We start from the raw sequence: 21087 nt of genomic DNA on the forward strand, positions 1-21087 counted from the left end.
TGCAAACACACAGCCTATACAAAGCATCCACCATCTCTCCAACTTAAACTTTCATAAAGCAAACTGGAAGTTGATTGAGAAAGAGATCCTCAAACAGGATTGGCTTAAATGTCTCCCCACACCAGACATTGATATGAAACACAAACGCTTCAAGTCCATAATACAAGCTATATGTGACAAATATGTCCCAGTGTGCAGGGCTAGCACACACAAAAACAGGATTCCTAGAGAAAGGAAGATTCTTACGAGACGACTGACAAGGATTGCGAATCGCCTGAGCAAGCACACCAAAAGTGGTGAGAAGTCTCGGATCGAGAGAATGCTAATGGAAATTGAGAAAAGTCTGCATCAGTCCCATGAAAAGGAGAGAGCAGATAAAGAAGCTTGGGTAATAGAAAATATAAGGTCAAACCCTAAAGCTTTCTTTAAGTTTGCCAAAGAGACAGCCACAGTACACCAGAGAATAGGACCTTTCTTCCAAAAAGATGGCTCCCTCACAGGAAATCACACGAGGATAAGTGAAATACTGAATGAACAGTTCCAAAGTGTGTTCACTACACCTCTAAGACACAAGCAAGTAAACAACCCAGAAGAATTCTTTGCCACTTTACTTGTGGCCAAAGAGGCAAAAATTGAGTACATCAACATTGAAGATGATGATATCACACTCGCCATAGATGAGATTGACACAACTCAGGTGCTGGACCTGATGGATTTCCAGCGATACTTCTCAAATTGTGCAAACGAGCCCTTGCAAAACCGCTACAGCTTCTTTTTCAGAGCTTTGTTGCAAGTGGTAAGCTCCCAGTCAAAATGAAGAGGGGCTAATATGCCCTATCCATAAGGGAGGAAGCAGAGCAGATGCTAAAAATTAGAGGCCTATCTCTCTGACCTTACACATCAGGAAAGTCATGGAATGAATAGTCCGCAAGAAACTAATCATGTTCCTTGAAGAAAATGACTTGCTGACTGACACCCAGCATGGATTTCGACCAGGTAGAAGCTGCCTAACACAGATCCTGCAACACTATGACTGGGTGTTAAAACAGCTACTAAATGGTTCAAATGTGGATGTGATATATCTCGACTTTGCGAAAGCCTTTGATAAAGTCGACCATGGTATGATTTGTCACAAATTGCGTGGTCTTGGCATAGGCGGAAAACTTGGAGAGTGGCTGCACAACTTTCTAAAAGATAGAAGGCAGGCAGTTGTGACCAATGGAGCCACCTCCAAGGAAACACAAATAACAAGCGGTGTTCCACAGGGCACTGTCTTGGGGCCACTGATGTTCATAGTGGCCCTTTCAGACATGCCCTCAGTTACTAAGATGACCACCCTTGCTAGCTATGCAGATGACACAAAAGTCTCCCACACAATACAAAACCCTGGAAATATTGCACATCTGCAACAGGAGTTCGATACAATATACAGGTGGGCTGAGGACAACAACATGCGGCTTAATGCAGAAAGTTTCAGGCCCTGCGCTACTGGCACACAAAGGTAAATGACATGCAGACTGGATACACTGGCCCGGGAAAAATTGCAATCCCTGAGTCAAAATCAGTGCATGACCTAGGCATTGACATAAGCAATGATGCATCTTTCCAAGTGCATATTACTAATTTGGTGATAAAATGCAGACGGCTAGCTGGATGGATTCTCCGAACTTTCAGAACAAGAGAGAAGGAGACACTGATGGTCCTGTGGAAAACTTTCGTCCTCAGCCACTTGGACTACTGCTCCCAACTATGGTCACCACACAATATAAAACTAACAGCTGAACTCGAAGCAATTCAAAGAAGCTACACAAAGAAGATCGTCTCAATGCAAAATATCAGCTACTGGGAAAGACTGAAAGTATTAAAACTCTTCTCCCTAGAGCGAAGGCGGGAGAGATATGCGGTGATATACATCTGGAAAATCCTGGAGAGTCTTGTCCCAAACTTTGGCATTCAAAGTTACCCAAACCGCAGAATGGGGCGCTGCTGCATGGTGCCAAAGATTCCAACATCACCATAAAAATACAGGACCAGATACTGCAACAGCTTGGGTTTCAGAGGACCACAGCTCTTTAACATCCTCTGTAAATGCCTGAGAGACTTGCATGGTGTGGATGTGGGTTTCTTTAAAACTAAACTGGATCTCTTCTTGTCGGGGGTCCCAGATGAACCTACCTCACGACAGGAGACACAGATGCGGGCAGCGGCATCGAACTCCCTTGTTGACCAAGTGCCACGTATCAGAGGTGGAATCACATATTAGTGTAGCTCATTCAGTGGTGGTGCCCCAGCATGGCCGCAGCCTTCGGCTGAAACATTTTTAAGGATTTATACATACATATATATATATACATACATATATATATATATATATACATACATATATATATATACACACATACATATATATATATACACACATACATATATATATATATAAACATACATATATATATATACACACATACATATATATATATAAACATACATATATATATATATAAACATACATATATATATATATATATATATATATATATATATATATATATATATATATAATATATATATATATATATATATATACAAATACATATATACACACTCACACACACATATATATATATACATACACACACATACAATATTTATATAGAGAGAGAGAGAGTGGGGAGCAAACCAGAATACTAAAAGATGCTTAAAATTTGCACACATTGACTAATGAGTGAAATTAACTGGAAAATAGAAATAGGTGAGTAAACCAAAACAAAATTGAGTTAGAAAGGTCAAGGACAGGTTATCCTAGGTATCTGAAGTTAATAGAATTTAGATTTGTGGACATTATAGTAGATGAAAAAAAATGATAAAATAACAATATATTTAAAATTACCTTGATTCCTCCGGTGTTTCAATATCTCGCAAGTTCTCATTACTTGAAGATGGTGGTGTTTTTTGACTGAAGGAAAGTAAAAGTTGTAATATAATGTTTGCACTTCAAATCCATGAGTTTCATATAGAAAAGACAAAAAAATCCTGCTTCTCAAGATATTTTTGCATATGAGATAACTTGCTTAATTCTTTTAATGCTCACTATAAATCAAAGCAAAGATTACCAACAAGATATGATATTTTATCAAATATTTTCTATTTTACAAACTCAAAGCTTGAAAAACACTTTTATAGATACTGCAAAGAACAGAGAGCAGTTGTGACAGTTAAGGGATCTTTATGTTGGTGATTATTCAGCATTTATATCAAAACATATTGATAGTTATAACTCTAAATTTCAGCTTTTAACTGAATCTAGTAATGTTGCTTATTTCAGTTATCAAATTTACTGTCATACTATACTTCTATAACCAAAAGTAGCATGACAATATATTGTCATTGAGTGACTTGGTTAACTCCATAACTAACATCAATATGGAATTAAAAATGAAACATTTTGAGTTACAAAAAGTAGGCTGAACAGAAAGATAGAATTAACTTACCTAGACAATCTTGTTGATACTTTGTTCCAACCTTTTTGATTTGGGACTAAGAAAAGGGGAAAAAAATGTCATTATCTGTTCAGCAAGAGAATATTTTATTTCTAATGGCAAAAAACTGAGTAGAAAAGTTATGCTTGTCATACACTGCTTAAGCAACAGTTTCATTTTCTCATATTTGCTACTGCAATCCAGAGAACATAGATGCTACGGTTACATAGAACTAGGTAAAGAAGACCTATTCCAGTCATAATCATTCTGTATTTTCCCTGGAATAATATATTCAAGACTACATTTTCTAGTGAGTCTTTCTGAAAACAATAGGATGTGTTTGGAAGGAGATTTGAATGCTAATTTTAATTCTTTATTATCCAAAGCACTTAGGTAGCCACAGCAAAGTTACAAGCCATATTTGTAAATGCAATGTATTGAATCCCTAAACTATAAAAGAGGTAAAATCTTGTAATAAATTCACTTGACAATTTTTCATCTTTGTAAGAAATATCCATGGATTACAATCTAGAAAGCTTGTCATAACATGCAAATCACACACCTTAATCCTATCTGCCTCATTTCTATTATTCAAGTTACATGCTATGTTTCAACTTCTTTCATAAAAGTGGTATCTGCATTATTCAGGAATCAGCCTCCATACCTTTCATCTCTCAAATAACAGCAACAAAAATTTCTAGTTACAGTGGATGAAGGTTACCCTTTTTCACCTCTCTAATTAATTAAAAATCTGTGATTACATTTTATCCATTATTGCACACATGCATATTTCAACTCACCTTTCTCTCAAGTCATCATCCTCAATTACATAAATACTCCCAATTAATCTTAGCTCTCAGATTCCTGCCATAACACAATGTTGATGGTGAGAGTGTATCTTTTGACATCTAATTGCTCTCCTTACTTGTCCAGAATCATGACCAACTCACTCTTGAACTCTTTGTCACATTCTAAAACCAGCCACTATCCACTGTTCCTACAACCAACAGAATATCAAGTCACAGGCAAATCAAGGAAACTCATCTATCATCCAACTATACTCTTTTACTTGTTTCAGTCATGTGATTGTGGCCATGTTGGAGCACCACTTTTAGTCGAGCAAATCGACCCCAAGACTTATTCTTTGTAAGCCTAGTACTTATTCTACCGGTCTCTTTTGCTGAACCGCTAAGTTACGGGGATGTAAACCCACCAGCATTGGTTGTCAAGTGATGTTGGGGGGACAAACACAGACACACAAACACATGCATATATATATATATATATATACGATGGTCTTCTTTCAGTTTCCGTCTACCAAATCCACTCACAAAGCTTTTGTTGGCCTGAGGCTACAGTAGAAGACGTGCCACGCAGTGGGAATGAACCCGGAACCATGTGGTTGGTAAACAAGCTATTTACCACACAGAAAGGCACTAGGTGTATAATAAGAAACACAATAACATGCCTTATCTTTTCTGGTCATCAGACAATCTCAAATTTACCATTATTTTCATTCTTTCGTTGCTCGACCACCCCTTTTGTGATCTTCCTAAACCTCTTTTACTAGAGGTTTGTCTATGCATGTTTATATTTACTACAATTAGGGTGTCACGATGTTGTACTACATAACCAAACCACTACATGTGTCACCTTTTGAAAATTGACAGAAATGTTTTGTTGTTTATTCTTCCAGGTGATTTCTCTTCTAGCATACTTCTTAGTTCAATGTTCTATGCATGGAAATATAAAGCATTTATAATAGCAATTCATTTTAAAAGCAATGATCTTTTTTTCTCACTTCCACATGTAATGCTCATCCTTTACACCTATAAAATACAGTTGAAACTACAATTGCTCCTGAAAAAATGTATTTTTCTTATTTTCACAAATGGTCTACTTTCGTAGATGCAATCCAGCAATTTTGTACTCTCATACCTTTCATTCTTGTTCTTTCCAATTACTTAAATTAATGAACACCATACATACAAGCAAAACCCACAACAGTTCCTATTTTGTATAAAATAAGTTATCATTTGGACATATATGTTTGTGCATGTGTTTAATTTTATTTCAAATATGATGCAACAAGGATATCCAAGGTAGAGTACTACAATTGTTTCATGCTGCTTCATTTTATTAAACACTGCAAGTATAACATCAGTTTTAAAATGTCGAGCAATTTTCAGCCACATATAGAATTTTCCAATTAAATGGACGATGCACATTCTTATCGATGAAATATAGCTATGGCCACCATCCAGTGTCAAATTAATCACAGAACTTGAGGCGATCCAATGAAGCTACATGAAGAAGATAGCGTCGGTGCAGCATATAAGCTATTGGGAAAGACTCAAGAGATTAAGACTCTATTCCTTAGAGCGTAGGCGAGAAAGATATGCCATAATATACATCTGGAAGATCCTGGAAGGACTTGTCCCAAACTTTGGCATCGAGAGTTACACAAATACCAGAACTGGGCACCACTGCATAGTGCCAAGGACTCCAAATTTGCCATCAAAGTGTAGGACAAGACACTGTGATAGCCTGGGCTTCTGAGGTCCACAGCTCTTCAATGTCCTCCCGAAGGACCTGAGAGACCTGCATGGGGTGGATGCAGATGTCTTTAAAATAAAACTGGATCTCTTCCTGTCAGGTGTCCCAGATCAACCAACTTCACGACAGGAGGTGCAGATGAGAGCAGCTGCATCGAACTCTCCCATGTACCAAATGGCAATTGCTAAAAAGCATTCGTGAAGTAAAATCATGTAGCAACACTGAGTGGCAGTGCCCCAGCATGGCCACAGCTCGTGACCTGAAACTAGATAAAATATAAAACAAAATATATAATATATATATATACATACATATATATATATATACATACATATATATATATACATACATATATATATATACATACATATATATATATATACATATATATATACATATATATATATATACATACATATATATATATATACATATATATATATATACATACATATATATATATATACATATATATATATACATACATATATATACATACATATATATATATACATACATATATATATATATACATACATATATATATACATATATATATATATATATACATACATATATATATATACATATATATATTACATACATATATATATATATACATATATATATATATATACATATATATATATACATATATATATATACATACATATATATATATACATACATATATATATATACATACATACATATATATACATACATACATATATATATATACATACATATATATACATACATATATATATACATACATATATATATATACATACATATATATATATACATACGTATATATATATATATATACATATATATATATACATACATATATATACATATATATATACATACATATATATATACATACATATATATATATACATACATATATATATATATATATATATATACATACATATATATATATATATACATACATATATATATATACATACATATATATACATACATATATACATACATATATATACATACATATATATATATACATACATATATATACATACATATATACATACATATATATACATACATATATATATATACATACATACATACATATACATACATATATATACATACATACATATACATACATATATATATACATACATATACATACATATATATATATACATACATACATACATATATATATATATATTATATACATACATACATATACATACATATATATACATACATACATATACATACATATATATACATACATACATATATATATATATATATATATATATATTGAAGGAAGTGTTTGCTTTCACACTGTGAAAAAAAACCCAAAAAGGTTTGCATAAATCAACGAAATAATCTACTAAAACTAACAAAAATGTAGAACTTGTTATCTCATAACGATCTACTAAAATATACTAATTAAAAACGTAATATATTTCGCTTGAAGCCAAATATAATACATTAAAGTTAGTTGCGCATGCAAGATTCTTCGCTGAAAAAGCACGTGGTGGCAAGTCTTTAATTGCCAAATGCAAGAAGGAAAAAGAATTGTTCTCTTTTCTTTTTTGAAAGAAAACTCCTTCATACAAGCAAGACGATTTGGATTTTACCTTTTGCGAATAAGTATCCTTATCATTTGTTTATATTCCTTTAATGTAAGGTAACATCTGAGTTACGAGTTACGACTCCATCTTTTTCACATTCTGAGAATAATTTTCTTTCAATTTCTGTTTCAGCATCCACTTCGCTTTCAATCTATCTTTCATTTTATCTCTATAAAACTAATATTTAAAAATTCTTTTCATTTGTTGATTTTCCTGTAATTTAAGTTGACATCTGAGTTACGACTGAGTTAGAAATACAATCGTAATTAGTTTAGAATTATATATCTCTTTCGTTTCCCCACTCTCTTCATATCTACCCTCTTCTTCTCCCCTCCCTTACATATATTACTCCACTTCCAGCTCCTCGCTCCCTTCCTTTATCTCTCTTTTCGCCTACTCTTTCCCTCTCTCTTGCATATCTTACTCTTTCTCTCATCTCTCTCCCTCCCTTTCATAACCTCCTCTTTTCTCACTTCTCTTTCCTTTCCATCTCACATCTACCTCTCCTTTCATCACCTCAACCTCTCTCATATACTTCTCATTTGCACATTCTTCTCACTCCGTCTCTCCCTCTCTCTCACATCCTTCATCCTTTCCTGTTTCTCCTTCAGTCTGTCTCTCTTTCTCTTGCTATCCTCACCCTCCTTCTGTCTCTCTTTCTCTTCCTCTCCTCTCCTTCACTCTGCCTCTTTCTCTTCCCCTCTTCTTCACTTTGTCTCTCTTTGTATTCCCCTCCTCTCCTTCATGTTGTCTCTCTTTCTCTCACCCTCCTCTACATTCCTGTCTCTTTAACACGCCACACCCTCTTGCTTTCGCCATATCACCCTCTCTATTTCTTTCATAACACCTCTCTCTTTCCTTCATATCTACCTCTCTCCCTATTTCACTCTCTGTGTTTCTCCGTCTCTACCTCTCTCTATCTCTCATTACCTCTCTAGCCTCTACTCCCCCTCTGGGCTTCAAAAACGAAAATGGCACCAAAGTGGGAAAAGAAAGAGTTAAATCTTCTGCTACGAGCATGGACGATTGCTAGTGGTGATCCGCCAAACAACATCATCACTGCTGTGCTAAAGAACAATGGTTTTGATAGAACCATTGACCAGATAGAGCAGAAGAAAAGTGAATTTATCCGGTCTTACATGCTTATAAGACAGCACATCAACACCTTGGATAACATAATTGAAAATTATTGTGGCAAGGCTAATAAGGATGGAGAGGACGAAAAAGAAAAAGAACCCGGAAGTCTCTGTAATCCAGAAGTTCCTCAAGAGAATGGATCACCTACCACGGTAAATGACCTGGCAGAGAAAGATAGGGGAGCCAAGGGAGCAGAAACTGGAAGCCCCCCCTGTACCAGTGGTCCTACAAAGAAATGAGAAATTAGAAAAACAGAAGAAAAAAGGAAGGACGGAAAACAAAAATAAAGAAGGAAAGGAAGAAAAAGGCAAAAGAACCAAGCTGAAACCCAACATACCACACAAACAGCAGAAAAACCCATGGAGGATCCAACACCACCCAATACACTTCAGGAAAGAAGAAATCTGGAAGGCACAGAAGAACCTGTAAATTCTACATGTGGGGCAAATGTTGGCATGGGGAGGAGGGCAAAAACTGATGGTTCGCCCACCCGACACACTGCCAGAACTTCAGGGGCTTTAACCCTTTCGTTACCAAACCGCCTGAAAAAAATTTTGGTTAATGTGACCAAGCTGCCCCAAACCGCCCGAATTTACCTATTCATATTTAAATGAGAATATCAGAGTAAATCTCTTTAGTACATTCGTGAAAACACGTATTATACTTCGTAAACAGTTCAACTACAGTTTTGTACAACAATCGAAGTGTAATTTTAATTCCGTGAATTATGGGAGATTTTTTTCCGAAATTTGTTCCTATTGTGTTTTCAAAATTTGTAATTCTGACAAAAAATGGATACGAATTTCATTATATCAAGCAGCGAGTCAGAATTCGAAGGATTTTCTACTGAAGACCTTCATAAATCTAACTCTATGACTGAAAAAAAAAAGCATGTGGTATTTGATAACGAATCTGATGTTTCATTTTCTGAAAGTGAAAACAGTGGATCCGACAGCGATAAAGAAAATGAATTGGCACCTGAATGGAGTGAAAATTTAAAAACTGTTTCTTTCGGTGATTTTTCTGAAGAAACTGGACCAAGCCACAGACTTTCCCAGAAGAGTAAAGCCTTAGACTATTTCTTTTTACTTTTTTGAATGAGCCCATTTGAAATCATTACGGCGGAAACGAACTGTTACGCTAAACGTAAACAAAGCGAAAGAAAGTATAGTTTGTTATTTCCCACAACCTTAAATGAAATTAAGGCCTATTTTGCCATAAATATTATTATGGGTATCAGAAAGTTACTCAGAATAACAAATTCTATCGTAAAATTTTGTTGTATACCCAATTGAATATTAGCTAATAACCCATTTTCTATAGCGATGTTTGAACAAAATTTTAATAATTTTATATATTGTTGAATTTACCTGTATCTACCTGCAATTAGAGTCACTTTGTGACAAAAATTATAGTATAGAATTGGTTGAGAACATTTCATTAAATTATCTTCCAAAATTCATGTTAATATATGGATAAATAAAAAAGTTATAGTTGTTTAATGAAACCAGACTAAATTTATGATTATGTTAGAAATTAATTGAAACACATAAGGGGTGTATTTTGGTCAGAAATATAGTAACGAAAGGGTTAAAGAGAAAAGCTTTACTGAAGGAAGACAAGAAATGTCTCCCAGGAAAACATTAAAAAAAGAAGTGTGCTCCTGAGATGTTCTGCGCAAGGCAACAGCTGAGAAAGAGTCATTTTTGTGCATGGCACAAAGAACTGTCCAGCAACTAACCTGGCTACACCAAGCACAAAGAAGGAACCTTGCCTACAACTATGCAAGACCACCACAGTCAACAGACACGGGATGGCCTCCCCTAATGCCTACACAGCCGTCACCCCAATACTTTTACTAAATATTGGGGCCTGTTGCATCAAAATAGAAACAAAATTTCTTTCCTGAGAGATCTTACTGCATGCAATCAAGCCCTATGCATAGCACTCGTGGAAACTCACCTCAGCCCTGATATAGAGTATGCAGAAGTACACATACCAAACTATGCCATACTGCAAACAGACAGAAGGGAAAGGAGCCATGGTGGAGTTGCTGTATACATCCGAGATGACCTCACACCCCAGGTTTTACTGACATACTCAAATTCGGTATGTGATACTTTAATTGTATACATAAGACAACATAATAAATATCGCCCACCGGATGCTCCAAATCACATAGGCAAGTTTGAAGATTGCCTCACAAGAATTAAAGAAATCCTCATGAATCTGGAACACCACATGACCATATTTCTTATAGATGATTTCAACTTCCCCAACGTCAAATGGTCTGAAGGTCTCATACTCTCAGGAATGAATCATTGCAAGCAAGTACAGGTGGAGTCCCTGCTCAACCTCACCAATGCCTTATTAATGGAGCAAGTTGTACTCAAACCAACTAAGGCGAATAACATTCTGGACCTCTGCTTCATGAACAATATGGACATCATTCATGATGTGAAAGTAACACCAACATTAGTCTCGGATCACAACATAATAGAGCTGTCTATGTTTGGGCCGAAAGTAACCAGAGACATACAGCCTAAAGGAAGCACCCGAAATCTCTCCAATCTGAACTTCCACAAAGCAAATTGGAAATCGGTCCAAAAAGAGATCCTCAGAGAGGACTGGCCAAAACTAGAATGTTTCATGTCTTCTGTGCAAGCTGTATGCCAGAAATATGTCTCAGAGCACAAGGCCAAAACAAATAGGAGCAAGATTCCAAGAAACAGGAAGATCCTCATGAGACGACAGACGAAGGTTGCAAACCGACTCAACCAACATCCCAAAAGTAGCAAAACGTCCCGCCTAAGAGCAACACTAATAGAGATCGAAAAAAGGCCGCAACAATCCTATGTGAGGGAGAAAGCAGACAAATAAGCCTGGGTTATAAAAAACATTAAATCAAACCCAAAAGCCTTCTTTCATTATGCGAAAGAAACAGCCTCAGTACACTACAAGATAGGACCTCTCCTCCAAAAGGATGGCTCCCTCACAGACAGTCCAACTAAGATCAATGAGATGCTGAATGACCAGTGCAAAAGTGTCTTTACCACCCCGTTGGAACACAAACAAGTGAAAGAACCAGTAGACTTCTTGGCCGCCTCACCTATAACCAGCAAGGCAGTTACAATAAAATACATTGACATTAGCGAAGAAGATGTACTACTAGCCATAGATGAAGTGGACACAAACTCAACTGCTGGTCCTGATGGTTTCCCAGCAATCCTCCTCAAAGAGTGTAAGCATGCCCTGGCAAAACCCCTCAAGATTCTCTTCCAGAGCTTTCTTACAAATGGTAAACTGCCAAGCAAGCTGAAGGAGGGAATAATATGCCCAATACATAAAGGGGGAAGTAGAGCAGATGCCAAAAACTATAGGCTTATCTCTCTGATTTCACACATCAGCAAAGTCATAGAACGGATAGTCAGAGGGAAACTAATCGCATTCCTTGAGGAAAATAACTTGCTGAGTGATACCCAGCATGGTTTTCGACCAGGAAGGAGCTGTCTGACCCAGCTCTTACAACATTATGACTGGGTGTTGAGGCAGTTACTCAACAAATCAAATGTGGACGTAATCTACCTTGATTTTGCAAAAGCTTTTGACAAGGTGGATCATGGTATGATATGCCACAAACTGTGTGACCTTGGCATAGCTGGAAAACTTGGAGTGTGGTTACATGACTTCCTGAAAGATAGGATTCAGGCAGTAGTGGTTAATGCAGCTACCTCTATGAACACACAAATAGTGAGTGGTTTTACACAGGGCACTGTCTTGGGACCACTGCTTTTTATAGTGGCCCTCTCAGATATGCCCTTAAATGCCCGGATAGCCACTCTGGCAAGCTATGCAGACAATACCAAAGTCTCACAGAAAATACAGAACCCCAGCAATGTTGCACACCTGCAGCAGGAGTTGGACTCAATCTACAGATGGGCTGAGGATAATAATATGCAGTTTAATACTGATAGAGATCGAAAAAAGGCCGCAACAATCCTATGTGAGGGAGAAAGCAGACAAAGAAGCCCGGGTTATAAAAAACATTAAATCTAAAATTCTAGGCCCTGCGCTACCAGCATCAAAATCTGAATATTAAACTTACAGGGTACACTGGTCCACAAGGAATTTCAATCCCAGAGCCTAAGTCTGTGAGGGAACTGGGTAAGCAATCCAGAGAAGATTCACAAAGAAGATCGTCTCTTTGCAACAGCTCAGCTACTGGGAAAGGTTGAAACAGCTAAGACTCTACTCCCTGGAGAGAAGACAGGAGAGGTATGCAGTAATTTATATCTGGAAGATCCTGGAAAGAATTGTGCCAAATTTTGGCATTGTAAGCTACACCAATGCTAGAATGGGACGACACTGCATAGTACCAAAGATCCCAGCAATGCCATCACGCTTCAGGACCAGCTTCTGCAACAGCCTGGCTTTCAAGGGCCTACACCTTTTAAATATTCTCCCAAAGAGTCTGAGGAACTTGCACAAAGTAGATGTAGCAGGTTTTCAATCAAAGCTGGACCTCTTCCTGTCGAGAGTCCCAGATGAACCTACCTCACGGCAAGAGGTGCAAATGAGGGTAGCTATATCAAACTCCATTCTTCACCAAGTGCCACATATTAGAGGAGGTTCTTCGTAATAACAGTGTAGCACAAAGCAGCGGTTCATCAGCATGGCCGCAGCTCTGTGCTGAAACAAAAAAAATATCCTATATATATATATATATATATATATATATATATATAATATATATATATATATATCATACATATATATATCATATATATATATATATCACTAGTATTAAAGACCCGTCGTTTGCGGGTCGTAGTGCTAGTGCATGTATATATGTGTATATATATGTGTACATATTACATGTACATCTATATATATACATCTACACATAAAATACAAAATACAAAGTTATACCTTGATATTGCTAGTGATAACAATACTCAAAATATATAACAGACTGGAATTGTTAGCCCGTCTCTTGTAATTTCAATCAATTGTATCTTGTCCTCCCTCTTGTATAGAAGTGTGGCTGCAATCCAGCCTACTTCTACTTCGGGCCGGGGGGGGGGATTTTAAATTTTTATGGTAAAAATAAAATATTTCCACTTTGCGAGTTCGAGTCGAGTACTCCCTTGCATGCTCCGTTGACTCAAACCTTGCTTGTAATGTGGTGAATTTACCGCCTCTGATTAGATATCTTTCATAGTCGCACCAAGACACTTTGCGAAGGTGCTTTCCTCCATGTGTTCAAATCTTCTTTTTTCTCCACATTGTATACTTTATAGACAATAGTCTTTTCTTTAATTTAATTTTTTATTATCCATCTGGACTATTCCATTTCTGCACACTAATTTTATTTTTAATCTATTCCCATTCATGTGAAACCACTTCTTCAAGTTCAAGTCAATGATGCAATTTTATACCAATTGCTATTTTTACTTTTGTTATGTTACGATTATATTATACTTTAGTTTGATTTTAATTATTACTTACTACATATAATTCAATTGTTATTATTATTTTTATTGTTAAAGTGAAAGTATCTGACATAAAATAGAGAAATGTTTTTGTTTCACTTTTAACATGTAATACTGAAATAGTGGAGAAGATATGATATTGTTATGGGCTCGCTCTAGGCAAGAAGTTGAACATTTTTTTTGCCCATGAAACTACATGGACCCCATGTGTAAAATTTAAATGAAATTGGTTGTGTAGTTCTCAAGTTTTAGGGAAACACACAGACACACATTCTCAGTTTTTTATACGTAAAGATATATATACACTCAAAACATGTTTTTATTTATCTATCTATTTTATCTACTTCCATTTCTCCACCGTCCCTTTATTTATTTTGCCCGTCTAAGTCCTCGCTCTCTTGTCTATCAACCTTTGCGTATTCCTTTATTAATTTTGCCCGTCCAAATCCTTGCTCTCTCGTCTATCAACCTTCGCCATCTTGAAGTTTGTTTCTTTAGTACACTTCCGCCTTGTCTAAAAATTCCCCTTCCGGTCAACTTTACTTAAAAGGCAACCCCACACGTGCTCTATCTCATTCACCTAGCAGCTATATCCTGAGTACAGATAAGTTGAAAACTTATTTTCACTTCTCGACCAATCATACTACACTCAAAACATGTTTTTATCTATCTATCTATTTTATCTACTTCCATTTCTCCACCGTCCCTTTATTTATTTTGCCCGTCTAAGTCCTCGCTCTCTCGTCTATCAACCTTTGCGTATTCCTTTATTAATTTTGCCTGTCCAAATCCTCGTTCTCTCGTCTATCAACCTTCGCCATCTTGAAGTTTGTTTCTTTAGTACACTTCCGCCTTGTCTAAAAATTCCCCTTCCGGTCAACTTTACTTAAAAGGCAATCCCACACATGCTCTATCTCATTCACCTAGCAGCTATATCCTGAGTACAGATAGGTTGAAAACTTATTTTCACTTCTCGACCAATCATACTACACTCAAAACATGTTTTTATCTATCTATCTATTTTATCTACTTCCATTTCTCCACCGTCCCTTTATTTATTTTGCACGTCTAAGTCCTCGCTCTCTCGTCTATCAACCTTTGCGTATTCCTTTATTAATTTTGCCTGTCCAAATCCTCGCTCTCTCGTCTATCAACCTTCGCCATCTTGAAGTTTGTTTCTTTAGTACACTTCCGCCTTGTCTAAAAATTCCCCTTCCGGTCAACTTTACTTAAAAGGCAACCCCACACGTGCTCTATCTCATTCACCTAGCAGCTATATCCTGAGTACAGATAAGTTGAAAACTTATTTTCACTTCTCGACCAATCATACTACACTCAAAACATGTTTTTATCTATCTATCTATTTTATCTACTTCCATTTCTCCACCGTCCCTTTATTTATTTTGCCCGTCTAAGTCCTCGCTCTCTCGTCTATCAACCTTTGCGTATTCGCGGTGAACCCGCCCTTGCCCACCCCCACCACCAATACCGGATATCTCTATATTTTTGCTCCATCTATACCGGATGTCGCTTCTCCCACCACCATTATAGGTGTCTACTCTTCGAACATCCCTCTTCAATACGCTATTTCACCATGCATTACCCCTCTCGTGATATCCTACGTAATACTTGTCTAGAACCTGTCATCGTTTCTCCGAACACCCCCTTCCACTGGTGCTTCCCTATATTTCTGCCCCCCCCCCCCACATAAAAAGCACCATCCGAACGTGGCCGATGCCAGCACCGCCCCACTGGCTTCTGTGCAGGTGGCACATAAAAAGCACCAACCGACCGTGGCCGATGCCAGACCCCTCTGGCACCTGTGCAGGTGGCACGTAAAAAGCACCCACTACACTCGTGGAGTGGTTGGCGTTAGGAAGGGCATCCAGCTGTAGAAACACTGCCAGACCAGACTGGAGCCTGGGGCAGCCCCTGGCTCCCCAGACCCCGGTCGAAACCGTCCAACCCGTGCTAGCGCGAAAAACGGACGTTAAACGATGATGATGATGATGATATATATATCATATATATATATATATATATATATCATATATATATATATATATATATATATATAGATATATGTGTGTGTGTGTGTGTATATATATATATATAGATATACATAAATACATGCATACATATATTTATATTTTTAATACAACAATTATTTTACATACGTATATATTTTTGTGAAGAATTTTCTAATACTGATTTCCTGATATTAATAATAATATATTATAAAATATATATTTATTTTTATTTTATCTACTTTCAGCTCACGAGCTGTGGTCATGCTGGGGCACCACCATCGTATATATGTATATATTATATATATCACATATATATATATATATATATATTCAGATAACCGAAGAGATGGTGTTGTGGATTTCCACCTCGGCATCCGAAACTCAGTGTTTGATCTTGGCTATTGAATAATTGTCACAAATTATCTTACAGATAAATTTCCTCTATTTACATAATATTGAGGTCTCTTTCTTTCTTTTGTTATCTTACCGTTTTTACCAATATATATATAAATATATATATATTTTAGATATATGTATACATTATCATCATCATTGTTTAACGTCCGTTCTCCATGCTAGCATGGGTTGGACGGTTCGACCGGGGATCTGGGAAGCCAGAAGGCTGCACATGGCTCTAGTCTTATCTGGCAATGTTTCTACAGCTGGATGCCCTTCCTAATGCCAACCACTCCGTGAGTGTAGTGGGTGCTTTTTACGTGCCACCTGCACAGGTGCCAGGCCGCGCTGGCATCGGCCACGATTCGGATAGTGCTTTTTACGTACCAGCAGTCCAGGGGTCCTGGCATCTGCCGGGTGCCAGTCATAGGATTGGTTCAATTTCGATTTCACTTGCCCCAACAGGTCTTCGCAAGGGGGGTTGGCATGGGTGCCTGTCGTCGGATGAGGTTTGATATCGACTTCGCTTGCTTCAACAGGTCTTTGTGTGTCCAAGGGAGGAAAGGCATGCATAAGTGGGCTGGACTCACTTGTCCTGCCTGGTCTTCTCATGCACAGTTTATTTTTATGATATATTATATGTATCATATATGATGGCCGTCCACTCGTGACCGAGGAAGACCATTGCCGACCTTCAGGAACATTGTTTATGCTAAGACTAACTTATATTTTGCATTTGTGGCTCCGTTGGTAGCTAATGAGCCCTGCTATTGACAAGCATACATGGCTGCAAACATTGCAGACCAAGCTTTCCCCATTCACTATACGAGCCGTGCACTTTCGCGCAGATCATTTAAATTCTTCATGCTGGATACATGCTCTCTCAAAAGTGTCGATCCCCTCCTTAACCTGCTTCCTCCATCTGTGGCGATGACAGGCATTGTTCTCCCAGTTAGTGTCCTGCATATCACAGGCCTTTAATGAGGACTTGACACAGTCCTTAAATCGCAGCCTTGGTTTCTGCTGGAGTCTCCTTCCATTCACATGTTCTCCATAGAGCATCTGCTTAGGAATCCTGCTATCCTTCATTCTTATAAGGTATCCAGTCCAACGTAACCGGTGCTTGTGCACCATCGCCCCAATACTCAAGATATCAGCAGTTCTCAGGACCTGTGTGTCTGGAATTTTTGAGGTCCAGCTAACATTGAGAATGTGTTTGAGACATCTCTGATGAAAGCGTTCAAGGACCCTTACCTGACGTTTGTACAGAGTCCATGTATCACATGAGTAGTGGAGCGATGTCAGTACACATGCACGGTACACGGCAACTTTTGTTCTCCTTGTGATGCCGTGTTGGGACCAGACACAAGACTGAAGAGATATTTCAACCTGAAAGATATTTCCTCATCCAGGGAGCAACAACGGCTGCGTGTGCTGCCCAGGTAGACAAACTTGTCTACTACCTTCAGAATTGTTCCTTCAACCAAGACAGCTGGTTCCATATATGGATTTCCTGGTGCAGGCTGGAACATTACAACAATCTTGTCCAGGCTAATGCTGAGAAGAAGCAGAAATGCAATTCATGAGTATTTGCATGTCATCCACTGTATGAGTGACTAAGTCACAGTCAACTGCATAAAGGAGGTCACGAATAATAGACTGGGAAACCTTTGAATTGGCAGCAAATCGGCGAAGATTAAAGAAGTGACCAGAAGATTGATATCTGACATATATTCCCAGAGAGCTAACCTTAGCAAAAGCATGAGTAAAAGCAGCAGCAAAGTACAAAGAAAAGAGAGTTGGGGTAAGGATGTCACTCTTGACACCATTCTCTACAGGAATGGGTCCCGCTATGGCACCACCAACATTGACCCAAGCCTCCATCTCCTCATGAAATGATTTAATTACAGATACAGAGTGATCCGAACATCCAAGTATGCCAAGTATTTTCCATAGAAAGGCCCTATTTACAGTATCGAAGGCCTTTGTTAAATCAATGAATACCTGGACAAGATCCATATTCTGCTCATAGCACTTCTCCTGCATCTGTCTTGCTGTGAAAATAATATCCATTGTCCCTCTACCAGATCGGAAGCCACATTGAGATTCAGATAGGACATCATTTACGAGACACCCATTCAGACAGGTAAGAAGAATATTTGCCAGAACCTTGCCAGCAGCTGATAGAGCAATATCTCTTTAGTTACCACACATTGCTCTGGCTGCTTTTCCTTTATATAGAGGAAGAATAATTGCATCCTTCCAGTCCTTAGGGATTGCACCATCCCTCCAGACTGCACTAATAAGTTCATGAAGGGACTGTGTGGTGTAATTACCATTAAATCGCAAGACCTCAGCACAAATTCCATCCTTTCCAGGTGCCCTACCAAGATTCAATTTACTTATTGATGTCATTACTTCATCTATTGAGGGCGGGGAGTCTAAGGAGCCAATGATAGGTCTTTGTTGCATAGTATCAATCACTGTCTCATTCACAACTGACTCATGGTTTAGGAGTTCAGAGAAGTGTTCGATCCAGCGACCTGTAATTTCTGTTGATTTAGTAAACAGAGTGGAAGATTCCTTGGAAAGCAAAGGAGCTGATGTGGAGCTCTTAGGTCCATAAGCTCACTTCATAAGATGGTAAAGCTTCTTGCTGTCATTTGCATCAGCAGTAGCCTGAACATCATGAGCAAGATCCCCCCACCAAGTGTTCTGCATCTTCCTGAGAGATCGCTTCAGTAGTGATTTTACAAAATGAGTGCTTGCAATGTAAAGTCCATGTTCTTCGCAAAGCTCCAGTAGCATGAGACCATTGCTATTCATTTTCCCTACTCCAAAACATCCTAGAGAGTTCCATGTTTACCAGTCTGTTCCAACCCTGGCATTAAAATCCCCCAGTAGAATGACTTTATCAGAATTGGGGATTTTTCTAAGTATGGCTCTCAGTTGGGTATAAAAGATTGTTTTATCTTCATCACAGCTAGTCAAAGTAGGAGCATAGGCACTTATTAGAGTAGCATACCGCTTACCTTTCAAGTGCGACCGTAGCGTCATTATACTTTCATTTATAGGAACAGGGAGCTCTTCCAACTTCTTAAGGATATCAGATCGGACTGCAAAACCAACACCAGCCTCTCTGTGCTCCTCCTTCTGCCTTCCTTTCCAAAAAAAGGTGTATCCACCTCCTACCTCCTCAAGCTGACCATCACCTTCTATACGAGTCTCTGAGAGTGCAGCTATATCAATTTTATAATGGTTCAGCACACGAGCAACAAGTGCAGTGCATCTTTCAGGCCTGCAATCACTCTTGTTGTTCAACAGAGTGCGCACGTTCCAACATGAAATGTTTAAGTTCTGTCCAGATTTTATAGATAAAAGACTCTTTGTTTTTCAAGTGCAGGGTGGACATTCGTTGGTCACACTCAACTGACCAGATATGGAAAGACAGACAATTTTTGGTTCACCTTTTCTAGAACCTCCCCGGTCTCCGGGTGAACAGTGCCCTCTCCAAATGGAGCTGCTCAGACACCCATGCAGCAACCGAATCCTACCGCTGTCTTGGGCAACAAGGAGACGACTTTATATCTAGCATGGGCCGCCTTCATGCAGGTCGCTGACTACATGCTTCCAACCCGTCAGGTCTGCATGCTTCACCACCTTCCCATCACCGCAGGACTTCCGAATAAAAAAAAATTAAAATATATACGGAAAATGAAGAAAATATATACTAAAAATAAGATAAAATATATATATATATAGAAGAAAAAAAATGCACATATCGAGCAGAGGTCGGCAAAGTCTGTGCAGAGTTTTAGGTCCAATAAGGCTTGCACAACACCTCATAGACCCTCTCCACTTTATTGGCATTATCTAGAGACAAGCCGGAGCAAGATGTCTGGTGCCAATATGAGTCGCAGGCTCAGGGATGTGGGAGCGCCGTGATCTCTAGCACAAACCAAAGATTCCCAAAATGTCCAATGCCATTCCCTGCATATCTGGTTTTATATCAGAGTGGCCTTCTCCTAGAGATATGGTTTAACAAAAGCTGAGTGGTGCCTCACTTCCAGTGGTCTTTCAGCATGCCGGACACCATCCCAGAATTTCTGTGTACCTGTGCTAACATTTATTGGATGGCCGCTGACTCTCAAGAGGTCCTCCGCCTTTTGACGGGTTTTTGTTTTTCATCCTCCTCACCAAGCAAGCTTGGTGGGGTTGCCGATTTAGTCGCCGAGGACCCGACCATGCAACAGGTTGTACTGGGTTACATGTTACCAGTAGCACTCGAAAGTGACCTGACACTATAGATATATGTATACATTATATATATCATATATATACATACATACATACATACATACATACATACATA

General features: G+C 38.1%; 1 protein-coding gene and 1 long non-coding RNA gene across 2 annotated transcripts in view; both read right to left on the reverse strand.

Annotated features, from left to right (window-relative positions):
* The window catches only part of LOC115226339 (mitogen-activated protein kinase kinase kinase 5), a 315276-nt gene that overhangs the window by 223484 nt on the left and 70705 nt on the right, over positions 1-21087 (reverse strand). The window contains exons 14-15 of the mRNA XM_029797343.2: positions 3492-3537; positions 2891-2956 (exon numbers count right to left, since the gene is read on the reverse strand). Coding sequence (XP_029653203.1) covers positions 2891-2956; positions 3492-3537 — 112 coding nt within the window. The remainder of the gene's footprint in view (positions 1-2890; positions 2957-3491; positions 3538-21087) is intronic.
* Positions 4782-12922, reverse strand: LOC118761986. The gene is made up of 3 exons (XR_004997776.1): positions 12903-12922; positions 8946-9022; positions 4782-5212 (listed from the first exon to the last, which is right to left on the reverse strand). It is a non-coding gene; the product is annotated as an uncharacterized LOC118761986 (long non-coding RNA).

Source organism: Octopus sinensis, linkage group LG2 (assembly GCF_006345805.1).
Source record: "Octopus sinensis linkage group LG2, ASM634580v1, whole genome shotgun sequence".
In the NCBI taxonomy this organism is placed as follows: Eukaryota; Metazoa; Mollusca; class Cephalopoda; order Octopoda; family Octopodidae; genus Octopus; species Octopus sinensis.